Source organism: Schistocerca americana, chromosome 1, assembly GCF_021461395.2.
Source record: "Schistocerca americana isolate TAMUIC-IGC-003095 chromosome 1, iqSchAmer2.1, whole genome shotgun sequence".
Lineage (NCBI taxonomy): Eukaryota > Metazoa > Arthropoda > Insecta > Orthoptera > Acrididae > Schistocerca > Schistocerca americana.
In genome coordinates this window covers 674,402,731-674,424,133 of record NC_060119.1, presented here as the reverse complement: position 1 = coordinate 674,424,133, position 21,403 = coordinate 674,402,731, and the positions used below count along the sequence as shown (strand labels likewise).

At 37.9% G+C, this 21,403-nt stretch overlaps 1 protein-coding gene across 3 annotated transcripts in view; it reads right to left on the bottom strand.

Annotated features, from left to right (window-relative positions):
- LOC124608622 (muscle M-line assembly protein unc-89) overlaps window positions 1-21,403 on the bottom strand; it is a 254,287-nt gene that overhangs the window by 6,090 nt on the left and 226,794 nt on the right. For all 3 annotated transcript variants that reach the window (XM_047140002.1, XM_047140001.1, XM_047140003.1), the window contains 2 exons: window positions 14,692-14,776; window positions 3,015-3,291 (listed from right to left, as the gene is read on the bottom strand). In XM_047140002.1, coding sequence (XP_046995958.1) covers window positions 3,015-3,291; window positions 14,692-14,776 — 362 coding nt within the window. The remainder of the gene's footprint in view (window positions 1-3,014; window positions 3,292-14,691; window positions 14,777-21,403) is intronic.

Here is a 21,403-nt window from a genome sequence, read left to right as displayed (position 1 = left end):
TATCAAAATATGATCATAAGGGATATCAGGTGAAATATGTGAATGGACTCAGATTTTCTTGGTAGAGAGACAAAGCATATTATCTTGGATGGAGAGTCATCTACATATGTAAAAGTAACTTTGGGTATATGCCAGGAAAGTGTATTCCTTTCCTTGCTTTTGATGTTATATATTAATGATCCTACGAACAATAATAATAATAATAATAATAATAATAGCCTCCGACTTTATGCAGATGATGCATGTATCTATGAGGAAGTACAGTCTGAATGAAGCTGTACAAATATTCCGTCAGACATTGATAAGATTTCAAAGTGGTGTAATGACTGGCAACTTACTCTGAATGTTCAAAAATATAAAATTTTGCACCTCACAAAACAAAAGAACATAGTATGAATATAGCTTAGTGAGTTGCAGCTGGAAACTTTGCAAACACTTGAGTGTATGCTTAGTAGGGATATGAAGTGAAATGATCATATAGGCTCAGTCATGGATGGGTAAACTAGGTAGCAGGCTTCAATTTACTGGTAGAATACTAGGGAAATTCAGCCAGTACAAAGGAGACTGCTTACCAATCACTCATGCAACCAATCCTAGACTACTGCTCAAATGTGTGGGGCCTGTACCAAATAGGTCTAGCAGGGTCGGTTGGTTGTTGGTTGACTTGGAGGAGGGGACCAAACAGAGAGGCTATTGGTCCTATCAGATTAGAGAAGGATGCGAAAGAAAGTCTGCTATGACCTTTCGAAGCAACTATTCTGGCATTTGCCTGAAGCAATTTAGGGAAATCATGGAAAACATAAATCAGAATGGCCTGACACAGATTTGAAACATCATCCTCCCGAGTCCAATGTGCTAAACATTGCGCCACCTCACTTGATCTAGCAGGGTATATTGAATGTATACAGGAGAAGGGTAGCAAAAATGGTCACAGGTTTGTTTGACTCACGAAGAGTGTCACTGAGATACTGAAGAAACTGAACTGGCCAATTTTTGAGGACAATGGAAACCATCCTGAGAAAATCTGCAAATGAAGTCTTAAGAAATTACTTTAAATGACGACTATATGTATATACAAAAACTCCCTATAGACCACTTCCATAGAGATCATCAGGATAAGATTAGATTAATTAAAACATGTCCAGAGAGGCTTTACAACCATTTTTCCTGCATTCCAAATATGAAGAACAACCTCTAGTAACTGGTACAGAGGAATGTACCCACTGACAAGTGCCTCACAGTGGTTCAAATAGTATAGACATAGATGCAGATGCAAGTGCCAGTGCCCACAAGGGTGAAACTATAGTCGAGTCGTCCTAAGCTACCTGACAGGTACAGTGGGTTGAGCACCAAAACTTCATGCAGCTACCTCAACAAATCAAATAATGCGATTTTGTAAATATCTTTATGGCAATGCCTCAATGTTGTCACAACTATGTAGATGACTGAACTATAGTTTGAGAAGAATAAAATTAGAAACTCTTAGCAACTTGTGACGGTCATTTACAGCAAAATGTGTCTTATGAAACCTGTGAAGCACAATTTTAGGAAGATTTTAAATATCAACCACTTTCTTAAGCATGCATTCAATTTAATTGTGCTTCAAACCAGTGGGCATCGAACAGCGTCCCACGGGCTGCATGGAACCCAAGTATTCATGCGGTCCCTGGTTCTGAAAAGTATTTTATCAAAACACGCAACTAGCGACATCGGAATCCAATTACATGATGATCATTTTAAGTGTGCAAGTTTTCTGCACAGTAACAAACAAAAACTCTTACTGAGACAGTAATATTTTAAGATGTGTTTAATTTTAATTGACACTGATTAATTCGGCCTTGAGCTAACTTAAGTTGCTCGCTTATCTAAGGGGCAAAGAGGTAAGTGGTGTGGCCACTGCAAAGTTCAAGGAATGTGAGGGAGGGGCGGGGGATATTTTATTATTGATCTTCCAGTGCTAATGATTCATGTGGATGCGTATCTCACACCGATCAGCTAATGTGGTATAAATTTCATATAGAAGTAACATGGATTTGTGAATGCACATTATGGAGACATTCATCTTCACATGCGGTATGTATATGCAGCAAGGAAAAGGAAATTAAATTAAGGCTACTGTAACACAATGCAATGAGTAGAAGGAAAATGACATTCATAAGTTCTACCAAACATCTGTGATTGTGTCTGATATTGCATAATGGATTTAAATGTAAGTACAGTACTGTTAGAAATCAGTAAATCATACACACACAGAAAACACAACAACACTTTGCCTGGCAATTACAGTGTCATAGCTTTGGGGTCGCTGAAGTTGGCAGCAAACTACATCTGTAAACCATCACTCCCACCCCTTTCCTGTTCCAGAGTTAAATAGTTCGTGGGAAGAATGGCACTATGTTATACTGGCATAGATGATTAAAGAATTGGGGGAATTTATCTTTTTGAGGGAACATTCTTAGCAAAAGCCTCAGATTTAGTAAAAACAAAAAGCTTATTGACAGTGTACTTGGTACTTTGAAGTTTCTGAATAAGTGAGCCTATGATGTTCCTTCAAAATTCAATTTTCCAGCTTGTCTGCATATTTTCTCAAACTATATCAACATAACTTAATGATATGAAATACTAACACCAGACATCGAAGTCAATCTATAGTCATAAACAGAGTTAATGACAAGGTCTTCTTTTACTTTTATGTTCACAGCAAACAGCCATGATATACATCCGTCATGCACATTAAAACAATACTAAAGTCTCGAGAACAATCTAAAAATAAATAATTTTTATGGTGTAGTTAAGCAGAAGCACACAAAAACTCTTAGATGCTGCTGTAACAATCAAGTATTATAAAATACTAACATAAAGTAATAAAACATGTACCAAAAAGAAATTTTATGATTTAGTGAAAATTAAAAGAAATATATGTGTAGGTCTTATTATGTATAATTACAGAGTACGTCAAGTTTTGCCAGTCTGTGTATTTTGTTTGCTATTTATTAATTTGATGGAGATCATACCTTTTAACAGCTGCCAAAGGTTTCTTGTTCTGTATTGTTGCTTTAGCTTGTTCATAAGTTATTCGCTGTGGCTTGAGGTTATTCAAAGGCTTTGGTCTAGAATTATTTCCCATTTTTGCAGAACTGGGCCTTGAATTGATTGTATGTGGTGCACTGAGACGTGCATCAAAATTCTTTTCTTTCAAGACATGGAAGCTGGCAACAGGAATGTGACTGCTGGACAATGCTCTTGGTGTTCCATGTCTGCTGGTGTTCTGCGGAGCCACAGGTATTCGACCTGTGGGTACAGTGCAAGTTACTAAACATACATACTGCACATTACATAGAAAACTGAACAGGTACACAACAAGTTTAATGAAATATAAAGTGCAGTGTTCCTGTTCAGTTTTATCAAAACATCTACCTACAGTAGCAAAATTTATCAAGTAAAAACTATAGGAAAAACATGCGAATGAATCAGGTAACAGAATGATGTAATACCATATATACTCTAATAATCCACGCACCCCAACTCTGAGGGGAGGGGAGGGGAGGGGGGAAGCTTTAATTTGTTTTATTTGCAAAAAAAAATTGCTCCAGCGTTATGATGTGTTCAAAAGTATGTATAATAACTACTGGTTTGAAGCAACGCTGCTGTACAGGTTGATACATCGTTAAAACGCATGAGATTCAGAGACGTGCAGCTGGCCAGCTGGCCCATTAGACGGGCGGGCGGCCGGGGAACATTATCACCGCCAGCCGGGACTCAACGAATACCTACAATAGCAAAAAAAGAAATGTGAATTATCTTGTTTAAGAATTTGTTAATACGGTATGTGCAATAAAATATTTTAGTCAATACCAGTACATTTCCTCTCTTACCACTCTACTCATCAATTTCATTGTCATCACTAGCGGGAGAACCATTGTCGTCTTCACCATCTTCCCATAGAGCGTCATCCTCTGTTCCATCCAGTGAATTTGTGATTCCACATTTTTTAAAGGATTTTTCCACCAGTGGTTGCAGAATGGAGTTCCATGCACTTTTCACCCATTCACAAATCTGGGACAAATCCGACCGTTTGATTTTTCCACTAGGGGTGAACTTATGGTTTTCATCAGCCATCCATTGTGTATATGCTATTTAAGTGCAACTTTGAATGGCCGATTTATACACACATCTAGTGGTTGTAGGATGGATTTAGGCCTCCAGGGATAATGACCAAGTCAGTTTTCCCTTTTTGTATTTGTCTCGCACTTCCTTAGTTGTAAATCCGCGGAAGCTGTCCAGGACCAACATGTTGCATAAATTCAGTAACGCACCGGGACGACGTTGCCAAACATGTGTCACCCAGTCAATTGTAAGTTCATTGTCCATCCACCCTTTCGGATTCGCTCTCACTAATACCAGTATACCTTTTACTGATATTTTCGGAATAGTTTTCCCTTTAAATATCACGCAAGGTGGTAGCTTTCGTCCATCGCTAGTTACACACATCACTGTACATCTTTGTTTCTCACTGCCGCCAGTTCGTGTCATGATGATGGATTCTCCTTTCCTGTTCACTGTGTTGTCGAGTGGCATCTCAAAATAGACTGGCGTTTGATCCACATTACCAATATAGGACTGTTTACGGCGCAGATTTATCGCATAACGATGAAAATTCACTATTTTTTCCTCGTAATCGCCTGGAAGCCGCTGAGCAATAGAGTTTTCCTCCAGAATCCTAAACCATTTCGGTTGAAAAATCTTGATAGCCAGCCCCGGCTAGCTTTGAAACTGGTAATGCCTAGTTCTTTGGTTAAAGACAATGCTTTAAGTTGGCACATTTAACTTGTCACCACGCATCCGTATTGTCGCTTCTCATCTATATAATCGCAGAGCCTTTTCTCGAGGTCCAGATGCTTCGCTTTTTGGCCGCGAAATGCCCGGTGATTACTATTAGTTCCTTGAAGCTGAATTTTATTTTTTCGCCAGTCGCAAATACAACTCTCACTCACGTCGTACTTTCTTCCTGCTGCACGGTTTCCAATATTCTCAGCTTCTTCAATAATTTTCACTTTTTCTTTAGCAGTGCACGAGTGATAACGAGAACTTGTAGCCATAATTAACAAGTTTGAATACGTTAATACTTCACTCCTAACATGCTACTGATGTGTGTCAGACTGAGGCGACAACAATGCAATAGTATAATGGGATGTATTGTTGGTGGCGGAGCAGTACCAACTATGTTTTGAATAATCCGCGCACCCCAGTTTTTCGTCCTAAAATTCGGGAAAAAATGCGCAGATTATTCGAGTGTATACGGTAATTGTGTCTGTAGTGACAATGAAATGGAGATTAATAGGACAGAGCCAGGTGAATGGACGATAGACGGACTGAGAAAGTTTTTTGCTGGATTGCAAGAAATGATAGACTGGGACAACAACCTAATGCAAGTGGGGTGAAGACATTGGAAAACATGCCGGATTAGCTTAGATGCACATTGCTGATCATCAGGGAGCTGAAAAATTTGCATTTTTTGATAAATGCAAATAACTGATGAACTATTTTATCAAAGATAGTTGCAAATACCTTTATTTTATGCATATAAATATTGAAAATGGAGCCAATTTTTTTATTACTGGTATCATACATCATCTGGCCCAGTCCAATTTGGAAAATATGTGCATAAGAGTGTGTCTGTGAAATAGAAAGTGTGTGAGCACAATGACGTGTCAGTGGACTCAATGCTCTGCTGCCACACCAAATGTGGGTTGTGGCATGGAGTGGACAAGACAGATGCTGCAGAATGCAACTTAGTACTCAGCTGTGGAACCTAACATCTTAGAACGAAGAAACACTTTTACTTGTCTGCTATCTAAAGTTTAAAAGTTGATATAATGTGGCAGTTTGAGGTGGCAGGATTTTGAACTGTGGTTGCATCAAATACTGCTAGAGTTCACGCCTATTTACCATGTTTATAATGCTCAGCATGTTTATAACGCTCAGCAAACAACTGCACAGTATTCATTCCCTTGCTCATAGTTTTCTTTTTTTATTTCGAAATGAGTGAAAAGACTAATTCTCGCCTATTACAGATTTCGATTACAACCTCCACAACACTAGAAGAAACTGGTGATCCTGGTGGCCACGTGTCACTTCTGCTTTTGCAGAAACTGGTTGTCGGCTGTTGCTTTTAGAGAGAGAGGCTGCACTTCTTTCCCAGTACTACTTATGCGCCCTCTGGCGATCAGAATTCTAGTCTTTTTCTTCTTCTGCCCCCTGCTGGTGTCCGTCAACATATGGTGGCTGCACTATGCACTATAGCGAATGGAAAACCAAACTTGTCAGCATATTTTGACAGTACCAAAATTCTCCCCCTACCACGTGGATAGTTATTTTTTGTTCTCCATCTACACCAAGTACCTTCCCTGTTCTGCCTGGAGCGTTGTCAAGTAACTATCAACATTATTTAAACTAAGGTTACCAATGTATCAGTAAAGAACCTTTATTCTTTCCATGTATTTAGAAATTCTTTCACAGAAATGCCTTTTGTTTTATAAGCATAATCCGTATCACTTCAGGCAGTGGAGGGGTTGGGGTTTATCTGCATAATCTCGGATGGTATTGAATTTAGCAATTTAGGAGTAAGTAAGAAACTTTTTTTTTCTCAAAAAAAAAAAAAACTTGACACTGCGAACACCATTTTGAAGATACGAATTTTGGAAAAAATTTTAAAATGCCGTATCTCTAACACTTCTAGATATTTTGTAAGACAATTGCTTTATGATTACAATGGTATCCTCCATTTGTACATATCTATCAAAGTTCTTTTACTGCTGCCTTTCGATTTTTTTTTTTACAGATGTATTGTGGTCATCCAGTACTAATTTGTTTACGGAAGAGGCTTCTAAGAAATCTGAGACCATACAGTGAATTCTGTGTTTTCATGAGGAATTTGCCAGTTGCAGTGTGTTTTGTGAAAAGGACTGTTTGAAATGTCTTCTGACTGGGGTCACAGGAGAGTGAAGTGTGCTGACTAACCTTTGTTCAGGTTGGGAATAAGTGTTCTCATTTGAACACACTGTTTCAAAGTGAAGATGTTTCCAGTGATGACTTTTTGTGTTCTAAATGTTTTGACAGTATAACAACAATGATAGTATCTGAACAAGGTGAAGCTTCCCATGGTGCAGATTTTGCATCAGTAGAGAAGAATTAAATACTATGAATCAGTCAACTACAAAGGCAGGTGTTAGTCATGTTAAGAAAGCGTGGTCAGTGAAGTTGAGTCATAAGCTCTACACATCAAGAAAGCAAAGAGAAATTACTACAGCTATGGATGAATACAGTACAGCAAAACTGATCACACTCTTCAAAGTAGAAATTCCATCTTCAAAAGAAAATTAAGGAAAGCACTCTTGCACCTCTCGCCAGGGATTTTTCACAAATATCAATTCAGCTGTTGAATATTGTGCATCCTGCAATGAAAAGGTGGAAGTTGACATTTTCAAAGAAAACAATTTGAATCACATTTCATCAGTATCAAAGTACATGGCACACAAATCAAGAAGTGTGAGGTCCGTAAAAGGAGTCTTTGGAAGACCAGATCCCTATTAAGGTCACCCTATAGAAGCAGCTGAAGTTCAAATAGTGCAGTCATTTTATCTGGAAGATATATGGGACTGTTCTCGCCAGACTGCCAACAAAAAAGAACTAAAACTGTAACAGCTGAAGGTAAAAAAGTTGCGAAAGTGAAGAGGTACATGACTCATAGTATTAAAGAAACTTCTGCAATTTATAAGAGCAACTATACGACTTCACATATTGGAAGATCAAAATTTTATGCACTACCACCTAAGTGGGTAGTTCCACACCCACCTAGAGATGTCTGTCTAAGTATTTACTGCACAAATTTTGAACTTTGTGTGGTAACTTTGAAGAACTTACTGGAGCACGTGACATACGACATCTTGGTTGGGCTGTGAAGTCATTAGTACTCTGTGACGTAAAGTGAGAGACTTGTTTGTTTCAGGAATGTGGTGACAGCCCTGAAACAGAGGACTATCTTTTACAGACACTTTGCCTGGATGACGTAATTGATACCTCTGCAGAGATTACATATCCGACATGGGAGGAAAATAAACTAATTAAGAAAACTGTTGCCTTTGACAGTTTCATTGATGAACTTGGTAAAAAGTCAGTGAAAGCAGTAACATATCAGCATCTGAAGAAACTGCAACAACACATTGCAGAAGTGAAAGGGTGTGTACAGGCTGAAGAACTTTGTTTAGTACTTCACTGTGATTTTGCTGAGAACTGGTCTGTAATACGACCATAAGAAGTACAGTGGTATCATTGGAGTAATGACCAGGTTTCACTTTTTACAGAACTGACACATTTTCAAAACAAGACCACAAACGTTGCAGTTATAAGTGATGACACAGGACATGACTCAGCACATGCTTTGCTAGCAATGCACGAAATTCTTCAACTGCAAATGGGGACAGAGCAAGATCATCATTATTTCTGATGGTACTCCTCCTAGTCATTTTAAAAATTGTTACCAGGTGTAAGTCACTTGTGCCAACTGACTGGGTATACAGTGCTACTGGTCACGGGAAGCGGCTTTGTGATGGTGTACGAGGCCTGCTGAAGCACTATGTTACAAAACATAATTTTTCCAGACCAAATGTGATTCAGAATGCTGAGGATTTTATGAGAGTCGGGAAATCTTGCACATCCACAGCCCTCATTCTTTTGTCCAAAGAGGAAATCGAAGAATGTCATGATTAGAAAAAAGGAGAATGGTCCAAACAAACGACTCCTGTGAAAGGAATTCAGAAGAGACATGTCTGAACTCAAAGGGATGGGCTAACTCATATTGCACACACTTTAAAGAGCAAGAAAGAAGAAATTTCATTCATTCTGCCAACACCTCAGAAAGGGCAGGATAATATTCAGATTCACAACCTGAGGAGGGGGATCATTGTGGCGTGTGTGTATGACTGTAACTGGTGGATTGCAGAGATAATAGATACCAGTTAGGAGTTAAACGAAATTGTAGTGAACTTTATGCTACCACATGGACCAGCTGCTGGATATAGGTTTCCAGCTGAAGGACAGCAACAATGCCATCAGCGCTCACTTCTTGTTCACAATGTTTTGAAGGTTGTAAGTGTTCCAGTTCCTATTGGTTCAACAGGAAGGCATCATTCTATATCAAAGGAAAATACTGAAGCAGTGGAACACATTTTTAGTACATTAACTGACTAATTTCAGTACAAAACAGGGTGCACAGACGATGGATAAACTGAAACCTTTAAGTCTTTGGACCTTTCACATATATTTTGGAACCATTTAAAATGCTTGAAACATGACTCTTACTCATCTTTCAAAACTAAAATTAATGATATCAATATAATAGAGGGAACCCGTGTGGGGTTGTTAGTACCCCCATCGGGCGCCTCCCCAGGTGGCGGATAGGGGAATGCCTCCTAGATATAGGTGGTACTGGGGAAATCAAATACCCAGGGCGGACCAAAAACTAATGAAATGTAGCGTCTGAACCCCTAGAGGAGCTGCTACAAACAGCGTCTGTTCTCCATGTTAGGAGCGGCTGAACACACACTCTGGAACTTACAATCCCAGTTTTAACCTCGGAATGGCCCAAAAAGCCATCTCCCCCGTGAATTTCAAACAACTATGCATGATGTCAATTTCTCTAGATAGAACTATTCCAGGAGGTAACCAATCCTCCGCCGCTAACAGCAGCGCAATCAGGCCTAAGGATTCTGGAGAGCCTGAAGCACCACGTCGTTCAAGGAATTCAAAATCCTCTAAACTGAAGAAAAACAACGTACATTTCTTTGGAACCCTAAATATTAACTCGCTCTTGAAGCCGGGAAAACTGAAGCAGCTCACCAAAGTCTTGAAGGTATATAAAATCCAAATATGTGTGCTGCAGGAAACCAGATTTACAGATGAAGATTTAATGGATTATGAAGGATACAGGATATTTAAAGGAAAGAAAGGCTGGAACCCATGTGGAAGAGGCCTTCCCCACCTTGGAACTGGCTTCATCGTGAAATCTAACTGGGTAAACTCAATAACCGACTTCCAGTCACCTAATGAATGCTTGTCTTTTCTCACATTCCGCGCCCTAAATAAAACCTATACACTTATTAATTGCCACGCACCCATCAACAATGACAATAAGAAAAACCCTCAGAAAGTAGATACATATTGGGAATCTCTAGACCACGAACTTTCTAAAATCCCAACAGCAAATGTGAAAATACTGTTTGGGGACTTCAATGCACAAATAGGCCAAGAAAAAAAAAAAAAAAAAAAAAAAAAAAAAAAAACAGTAGGAAACTACCCGGCTCACAAAAGGACAAACAGAAATGGAGAAAGATTAATAGAACTATGCAAGGGTCATAACTTAAAATTAATGTCTACAAATTTCAAAAAACCTTCTAAGAAACAGAAAACATGGAAATCACCAAACACAAGTATTGGAGAGTTCCAGATAGATCACATAGCCACCACACACTATAATCAAAAAGAAATAACGAATGTGAGAGTTCGGAAAGGGGCAAACATTGTAACTGACCACTACTTATCGACTATCAAATTAAATTTCATACCACAAAGAAAGAAACAAATACAAAACAGGAAACCTCAAAAGATAGACGCAAACATCTTGAAAGAGAAAAGAGAAGAATTCTGTCAAAACATAGTTATATGTTCGGATAAATGGGAAGATATAAAAAGAAGGAATGATACGAGCTGCTCAAGAAGTCGCAAAAATGAAAAAGAGAAAGAAACACGAATGGTGGGATGAGACATGTGAGGAAGCAATAGAACAAAGGATGAAGCCGTGGAAGAAATGGCACTCAACCAAAAGTGATAAGGACTACCTGGAGTTCAAACAGCAAAGATCTACAGCAAAACTCATTAGAACAGATCCTTTTACAGCACATTCAGACAGAAACTACAAAAATATGTAGCACCAAATCTATGTTTTAAAGATACCAGTGGAAAACTGGCAATAAATAATGAAGAAAATTGTGAAATATTAGCAAAATATTTTGAACAACTCCTCAACTGTCAGGAACCTATTGAAAAATTACCAGCCAACACCCCAAACACAGTAAACAATAATTCTGAACCCCCATGCCTCATAGAAATCAGAGAAATCATTAAAAACCTTAAGAACAATAAAGCACCAGGGGAAGACAGGATAACTGCAGAAATGTGGAAAAGTGTGGATAATACAACTCAAGAAAAACTACCGGGAATAATCAATGAGATTTGGAGAACGGAACGTATACCGGAAGAATGGAAAACTGCATTAATCCACCCCATCTTCAAGAAAGGGGATAAAACCGATGCAAATAACTACAGAGGGATATCTTTACTTCCGGTAACGTATAAAATTCTATCTAAGGCCCTACAAAACAGATTGGAGAAACAACTTGATCAAGAAATTGGTGAATACCAAGCAGGCTTTAGGAAGGGAAGATCTTGTGTGGAGCAAATTTTAAACTTGAAATTAATTATTAAATACAGACGATTAAGAGGAAAAGACATCTTTATCACGTTTGTTGACTTCAAGAAGGCGTACGACTCCGTTATAAGAACAACCTTTGTTAACATCCTTAGTGAGTTTGGAGCAGACAAGAAAACAGTCGCAATCGTCAAAGAAACACTTACGGATACCTATGCAAAAGTAAAGTTCCGTGGTGAGGTATCCAGACCATTCAAAATCAGAACAGGATTAAGACAAGGAGATGGGTTGTCACCTACCCTATTCAACTGTGTGTTAGAAAAAGTTATTAGAGAGTGGAGGAAGAAAACGACTGAAGAAGGAATACAAAAAATCAGATTAGGAAGAATAAAGGATGGATTAGAAGTAGATTGCCTCGCTTTTGCTGATGACTTAGCGATTCTGGCAGGAAGTTTGGAAGAAGCAGTCAAACAGATCAATATTCTGAATGAAACAGCAGAAAAAGCAGGACTGAAAATATCCTTTGAAAAGACAGAGTACCTAACCAACGTAAAAGAGGCACCGAACAATATGATTACAAAGTATGGCCAGATAAAGAAGGTTTCTACTTTCAAATATTTAGGGGAAATCATCCAGCCCAATGCTTCAGATAAAGAAGGAAATAAAACAAGAACAAGAAAAATGGAAATGACATTCCAGCTAACAAAAAATGTGTACAACGAGAAGTCAGTATCAATTAACGCAAAAATAAGGCACTACAACACTGTGATTAAGCCAGAGTGTCTGTATGCATCGGAATGTTTAGCAATGAACACTAACAAGGAAATGGAAGCTATAGCAAAAAAGGAGCGAAAAATCATTAGAAGAGTACTTGGGCCGAGGTTTGAGAATGGGACTTGGAAGCTTAGAAGTAATAGAGAAGTGTATGACAAAATTGAGAAAGTGGGAGATACTATGAGGAAGAGAAGAGTAAGCTTTTATGCCCATTTGAAAAGAATGAATGATGAAAGGCTGACAAAGAAAATATTCATGTTTTTTGACAAAACCCCCAGAACCCAAATTACCTGGTTCAAAGAAGTCAAAGCAGACTTAGAGGAGATGGGTATAGGAGAAGATGATATAACCAACGGAGACTTAATGAGAGACAAAATTCAACATTTTGAAGGATTTGAAGTGAAGAAGAGAAGAACAGGAGGAACAGTGTGGACAGAAGACCGAAGGGAGCAGCACAGAGAGAGGATGAAGACATATTGGCAGAAGAGAAAAGAGGAGGAGCGCAATAGGAGAAATGTACATTGAAAAATAGTAGTTTAACGCGGTCCCTAGACGGCCAAAATCGGAGAGGGGGGGGAATAAAAAAATAAAATAAAATAAAATAAATAATAGAGGGAAACATTCCACGCGGGAAAAATATATTTAAAAACAAAGATGATGTGACTTACCATACGAAAGTGCTGGCAGGTCGATAGAAAAACAAACAGACACATACATACACACAAATTCAAGCTTTCGCAACAAACTGTTGCCTCATCAGGAAAGAGGGAAGGAGAGGGAAAGACTAAAGGAAGTGGGTTTTAAGGGAGAGGGTAAGGAGACATTCCAATCCCGGGAGTGGAAAGACTTACCTTAGGGGGAAAAAAGGACGGGTATGCACTTGCGCGCACACACACATATCCATCCACACGTAGACATATTTAAAGACAACGAGTTTTTGTCTTTAAATATGTCTGCTTGTGTCTGTATATGTGTGGATGGATGTGTGTGTGTGTGTGTGTGCACTTGCGCGTGCGCAAGTGTATACCCGTCCTTTTTTCCCCCTAAGGTAAGTCTTTCCGCTCCCGGGATTGGAATGACTCCTTATCCTCTCCCTTAAAACCCACTTCCTTTCGTCTTTCCCTCTTTCCTGATGAGGCAACAGTTTGTGGCGAAAGCTTGAATTTTGTGTGTATGTATGTGTCTGCCTGTGTTTCTATCGACCTGCCAGCGCTTTCGTATGGTAAGTCACATCATCTTTGTTTTTAAATATAAAACTAAAATTATGTTAAATAAGGCTAGGTTTTGATTTTTATGAGCCTGTTATGTGATAAAGTGTTAATGTAACAGGTTTTATGTATGGCAAAAATTTGAATTAAAACCTGTTCAAACTAAAAGTGGAAGCTCGCCTTTTCAGGGAATGCAGAACTATATGGTACTAATTAAGAGGGGGGGGGGGGTATAATTTATGGATTGGCATTTTTTAAAACAGGTTTTTTCCATAAATTATTAAAAAGTTGACAATGCTATAGTAAAACAACTTTGACACGTAAGTCCATATAGAGGATATCTTTGTAATCATAAAGCAATTATCTTTCAAATAAATAATAATAATAATAATAAAAACCAACAAAATATCTATAACTTTTCTAGAGATACAGCATTTGAAAATGTTTTCCAAATTCGCATCCTCAAAATGGTATGTGCAGTGTCATCTTTGGAAGGCAGTTATCTCAGAGCAGAAATTTTTTTTGGAGAAAACAAAAAATGTACATTCCTTACTTAATCCTTCATTTTAACATCTGCTAAATTCAATAACATCCAAAACTACAAAGGTAAGATTTTTTCATAGCCTGCCTGAATTGATATGGACTAATGAATACTAAATAAGTTCTTCTCATACCTTACCGTGTTGGTGACAAAATTGGAGTATGGCTTTTTTTCTGGTAGAATAATCCGGAAAAGTTTCAATACATTTCAGTTTTTTTTTATTTTTTTACATTCAAAAAGTGGTTTCTTCACTAATGTTTTTTGTCTTTATTGTGCACATCTTGTATCATTTTACTGCAACAATGCTTTCCCTTTTTCATTGAAACAATTTCATGCATAAGCTATTGAAAGGTTGTAAGCCATATTACTACTATCCGCCATGCTGGAATAGCACCACTAAGAGGTGGTAAAGATACAGGGAGCTCTTGTATAGAAGACCAGCAGCAGAATGTTGCACTACTGAATTGTGAGGTTATCAACAACAAGTTATGGTGTACATTCCATTAAATATAACGGCTGCTTCTTAATTTTCATATTACCATGATAGTGCTATCTGTACTACGAACTAATCATTTGCAATGGCTGTCAAACTGCCTTTCTGACATCACAAAACTCGTGTCTCTTTCTGACCTACTAACATTTTTATGAACATAGAATATAAAATGTAATATTGATGCACTTACTGACAGCATTTCGTGCCCTTTTCTCCACTGGCTTGACAACTGCAAATGGCTTTAGTTGTATCTCTTTGTCGTTGCCATCAACTGCCTACAAAAAGACAAAATAATTACATTGGTATGTAACTTATTAAGTATAAGGTACATTTGTAATTTGGTTACCTAAAACCCCAGATGAATTAAAGAAGAAAAGCAAAATAGTACTTCCATAAATTAATTATTTGGTTGATATGTAAGTCCATAGTGTTTTTCCATAATTTTAGTAAATATAACAGATACACAGAACAGAGACATTAGGCATCAATAATATATTCTCCTTCACTATTCACAACAGTCTTCCAATGCTGGGGTAACTTTTCAAATCCGCAACTGTAGAAATCATGTGGTTTTCTACATCTACATCCATACTCTGCTGGTCACCTGACGGTGTGTGGCAGATGGTACCTTGAGTACCACCTCTATTGGTTCTCCCTTCTATTCCAGTCTCGTACTGTTCGCGGAAAGAAAGACTGTCGGTATGCCTCTGTATGGGCTCTAATCTCTCCGATTTTATCCTCATGGTCTCCTTGGGAGATATACGTAGGAGGGAGCAATATACTGCTCGACTTCTCAGTGAAGTTATGTTCTCAAAACTTCAACAAAGCCCGTACCAAGCTGTTGAGCACCTCTCTTGCACAGTCTTCCACTGGAGTTTATTATCTCCGTAACGCTTTCGCGATTACTAAATGATCCTGTAACGAAGCGCGCTGCTCTCCGTTGGATATTCTCTATCTCTTCTATCAACCCCATCTGGTACGGACCCCACACTGGTGAGCAGTATTCAAGCAGTGGGCGAACAAGCGTACTGTAACCTACTTCCTTTGTTTTCAGATTGCATTTCCTTAGGATTCTTCCAATGAATCTCAGTCTGGCATCTGCTTTACCGACTATCTACTTTATATGATCATTCCATTTTAAATCACTCCAAATGCCTACTCCCAGATAATTTATGGAATTAACTGCTTCCAGTTGCTGACCTTCTATATTGTAGCTAAATGATAAGGGATCTTTCTTTCTAAGCATTTGCAGCACATTACACTTGTCTCCATTGAGATTCAATCGCCATTCCCTATACCATGCATCATTTCGTTGCAGAACCTCCTGCATTTCAATACAATTTTCCATTGTTGCAACCACTTGATATACTACAGCATCATCCGCAAAAAGCCTCAGTGAACTTCCGATGTTATCCACAAGGTCATTTTTATATATATTGTGAACAGCAACGGTCCTACGACACACCCCTGCGGCACACCTGAAATCACTCTTACTTCAGAATACTTCTCTCCATTGAGAATGACATGCTGTGTTCTATCTAGGAACTGTTCAGTCCAATCACACAATTGGTCTGATAGATCATATGCTCTAACATTGTTCATTAAACGACTGTGGGGAACTGTATCAAAGTGAAGTGAAGAACTCATCGAGCCATGTTCAGAGTGCATTGTCATCCGGAAAGGAACTTCTTTCAACGTTATTTGACAGAGAGGAAAAGACGAAAATTTGAGGGCACAAGATTCGGTGAATAAGGTGGGTGCAGAATGACTTCCCAACCCAACTTCTGTATAGTGTTTTTTGTCAGTTTAGCGGAACGCACATGAGTATTATCATGGAAAAGCATCACTTCATGCAGTCTTCCCAGTTGTCGTTCTTGAATTGCATCTGCAAGACGTCTCAGTTGTTCACAATAAATCACCAATGATGATTACACTTTAGGCAAGTAATTTGTAGTATACCACACTGTTTCTGTTCTACCAAATGCAGAACATTATTTTTTGTTGATGCGCTCAGGTCTTTTTAGGGGGAGCTGCTCCATTGTTTGGACACAATCATTCCTTTCTTTTCCTTACGCTACCATAAAAACGCCATTTCTCATAACCAGTAACAATACATGACAGGAGCAGTTGAGACTGTTCATGAGCCAGCTGATGATGAGTAAACAGATGCATGTATGGCCACCCGCTGATTTTTGTGATTTTGGCTTTGAGCATGCAGTACCCGTACACCTGATTCAAAAATCTTCTCCATTGCATGCAAATATCACACTATAGGAAATGATCAGAGTTCATCACATTTGCCAGTTCTTGGGTACAATGATGCGAATTAATGCATTCAAACAATTTTCATCAAACCCCAAACATCATCTTGAACGTGAGGAGTCACTGATGTTAAAACGATGCTCCTTAAAACGAGAAAACCATTTTCTTGCCATGCTCTGTCCAATGGCGTTATTCCCATGCATGACAACTGTTTCCAGCTGCCACCACTGCTTTACCTCTCTACTGAATTCAAACAGAAGGATATGTTCCCATTTCTCAATTTGGCACTCCATTTTCTAGCTCCACTGACTATCTCCAAATGACAATATGGAAACTCAAATAGCAACAGTGAGCGACAAAGCGAAACTAACAATTAATAAATAAACCCAAAGCAACCGCAATACCAACGTGCAAAACAAAAATGCTACTAACTTACACACCAACCTATAGTATTTTTTCAATTTGAATTGTCCCATTGCATACGAATAGCCAATAAGATTCAGATATTCATGACCATGAAAGTGGATGCTTTGTTTCCAATATGGCCATTCACAATGTAAACAAGAGCAGCATGGCTGCAGAGAACACTCCATTTGTGTTCAACTATCCTTAACATATAAGCTACAGAAATTTTGAGAAGAGGAATAGTTTTCTTGGTGAATCAAATTTGAAGCACTACCAATCTATTCACAAGAAAAGAAGCCAGTGATGCTTTTCTTAGCCCAACATCATCATGTAGCATATGGATACCCTACCCCAAAAAAAAGAAAGACACCTATTGTCAGACTTTCTACAACTTAGTGTATTTGTTCCTTTCATGATACTAATTAAGGAACCAAAATATTTCTGCTCCATCACAAACCATATAGATTTTACAGCCTGTTAAATTTTTTGAAACATAACAAATTTTGGTTGCTGGGTGAAGGAAATACAGTATGTTAAAATATACAAAATAATTATATTTCTTCCGTATTCACCCACAAATACTGATAAAATTGTTTACTATAAATCAATATGTAAAGAGTTCAGAGAAATGTGAATTATAAAGTTATGAAATTTCTTCACATGTCCAGGAAAAAATATTTAGTTGGAGTGTTCAAATTTTTTAAAACCAAATATGGAGACCCACACTAAGAGCAATATCATTGCAAGGGAAAAGGATAATCAAAAACCATTTTTTAATTCTTGTTCTAATCGATATACTCTATCAAACGAGAAAATGAAATTAATGGGATGTTTACTTCTTTGTTTTTATGTAATGCTTTGAACTAATTATCTATTGCTTCTTTCCGTATGAGTTTTGGAATCAAGTATGTTGCAGCTTTGCAGAAGTGCACAGCATCATACCACTGTTCCCTCACTTCTGCAAACTGCTGAACAACATTCATTTATACTGTGTACAGGCATGTATAGCTTAGCTATTTTAGTAAGTAATTCTCCAGTTTCATATAGGAGAAAAAGATATATTAAAACAGTGTCGAAGTAGCTGTGAATGACATATTCCAACTGACAACTGAGCCCAGCCTCTAAATAATACAGTGGACAATAATTATTGTGATAAGCCTGACTAGTTACAGTGCTTTCAACACTTCATTTTATTTTGCTGTGTAACGGAGAAATGCAGTGTTGGGACAGCCATACAATCTACTGAACTGCCCGACATTTAATTCTCTTAAAACTGAGAATGGAAGCAGGTGCCAAGTTAAAAACGTGCCTTTGAATAGTATATGGTTTCAAAAAAGGGTTACTGCCGCTCCATCAAGAAACATAAATTGTCAATTAAAAAAAACACTTGGAATTATAACCAGATCACAGAGTAGACAAATTTCATCAAAGGGCTACAAAGTACATTCAGCGAAACTGGATGTTCCCCTACGGAACTGCGTATCCTCGACAAACATAGTAGATTATCCTTTGGCAAAGAAAAATTAAAACGAGTGCATGAAAACCTAAAACGAAAAATGTTAGCTGTTCTTAAAGTTTATTTACCATATCGGGGGGTGGGGGTGCGGGGGGGGAGCCCACAACGAGGAAATAAATGTGGGGAGAAGGTATGGACAAACTTGTTGATGTCACTAACAATGAGTTACTCACTACATCACAAAACAAACGGCTTCAGATGCTGACAACTCCGGCTGCACTTAATTGGAGCTCAAAAACTATTCGAAGAGAAGTGTCTTTTAGCAGCATTTTAACACAGAAAATTTGAGTCCTGGAACTACAGAGTTAATAAATATGTTTTATCAGAATAATGAGCAGTACAGCATCTTTCCTGGTACGAAAGACGCTGTGAGTATAGGAAGAAACAATACAAAAGAAAACAATTGATTTCATATAATCTTCACGGGCTCTACTCAGTATTTTCAGTTGGAATATCCTGACTTAAAAATTGGTTTTTCGAAATTTTGTTCTCTGACATTTAAGTGGCACATTTTGGTTGGCACCAATAGCACACAGTGGCTTTCACACAATACATCAAAATGTTCTACTGATTCATGGAGCTGTACAGGAGAGAATTACAAAGAACTTATTTCATATAATGTTTGTGAAGGAGCAGGAAGAAAATGTATGCCGAGGAATTGTGACGAGTGTCCCTTAAAAGATTGTATTGTCCATTTTCTCCACTCAAAATTTGAGGAAAATAATCCAGACATTAAATGAACAAGATTCTATAAAGTGCAGTCAGCGGCTTTCAACTGACAACTGAAATTATGCGGTGCTGAAGTTTAGTTGGGGACTTCACTGATAAGATAGTGTGGCAGCTGAACAAGTTAATAGCACATTCAAACACAGCAAAATCACAAACCTTTTTTTCCCAGTGATGGCTGAACTGGCCAATATAAAAATAAATATAATTTAATGAATCTGTGTTTGCATCAGAAAGAATTTCAGCTCGAAGCACAGAGGTCATTTTTTGCAATTAGTGACGGTAAAACAGAATGAGGTATAGGTGGTACTATAAGAAACTTAGGTAAGACAAAGTCTCCAGCAATGTCTGGACAGGCAGATAATGACAACAACCATAAATGGACTTCTCAAATTTTTCTATGCCAATATTACAAATATTAACTTAAATCTTATCTCTAACATAATGTTTGATTCAACTTGCCGGCCTTTGCAGAATAGCATGAAAAAGATTCAGACTGCTAACAACAAGAAAGAGTAATGACCCAGAAACTGCCAAATATTATAAAAACTACTGTGCTACATTATGAAAGGTTATTAAAAAGTCCAGAAGCATGTGCATCATGCCTGAGATTAAAACCTCTGATAACAAAATCAAATCAATTTGGATTATTATTACGAGGGAGACAGGGCAACCAAGAGTACAGGATGATGGCATCACCATCGAAGCGAATGGAAACTTGATAAACAAGCCGGAAGTCGAAAACATTTTGAATAATCATTTTTTAAATGTTGTAGACAAAATAGGATCTAAATGTTCATTAGAAGAAGCAAGGCAGTTAATGGAAGAGGCCTTACCCACACCATTTGATACAATTGAAATTCCACCCACCTCTCCTTCTGAAATTAGGAAGATAACAAACTCTCTCAAAAATAAAAGCTCACATGGAATTGATGGCATTTTCAGCAAGATAATAAAAGCTTGTTCCCAAGAAATAAGTGGGATTCTTAGCCACATATGTAATAGCTCTCTGAAGCAGGGTATTTTCCCAGATAGACTGAAGTATGCCATTGTTAAACCACTGCATAAAAAAGGGGATACGTCTGATGTCAACAACTACTGCCCAATCTCTCTTCTGACTGCCTTACCCAAAATTCTTGAAAAAGTAATGTATTGTAAAGTAGCTTCACACCTTTGTAAAAATAAAGTTTTAACAAAATGTTAGTTTGGTTTCCAGAAGGGTTTTTCCAACCGAAAATGCTATATATACTTTCACTAATGAAATATTAAATGCTCTGAGTAACCGGAAGTCACTCGTTGGGATTTTTTGTGATCTATCAAAGGCTTTTGATTGTGTAAATCATGGAATACTTCTAGATAAGCTCAAGTACTGTGGTATGAATGGCACAGTGCTCAAATGGTTTAAATCATACCTAACTGGAAGAGTGCAGGAAGTTGAAATAAACAGGACACACAATGTGCAAAAAACTGATGATTTCTCAAACTGGGGAACAATCAAGAATGGGGTGCCGCAAGGTTCGGTCTTGGGTCCTCCGCTGTTCTTAATATATGTTAATGACTTGCCATTATATATTCACGAAGATGCAAAGCTGGTACTTTTTGCCGATGATACAAGTATAGCTATCACACCCAACAGTCAAGAATTAACTGGTGAAATTGTAAATGATGTTTTTCAGAAAATCATTAAGTGGTTCTCTGCAAATGGGCTCTCATTAAACTTTGACAAAACACAGTATATACAGTTCCAAACAGTAAATGGAATGACACCATTAATAAATATAGACTTCGATCAGAAATCGGTAGCTAAGGTAGAATATTCAAAATTTCTAGGTGTATGCATTGATGAGGGGTTGAAATGGAAAAAACACACTGAGGATCTGCTGAAACGTTTTGAGTTCAGCTACTTATGCTATTAGGGTCATTGCAAATTTTGGCGATATACATCTGCGTAAATTGGCTTACAACGCTTATTTTCATTCTCTGCTTTCATATG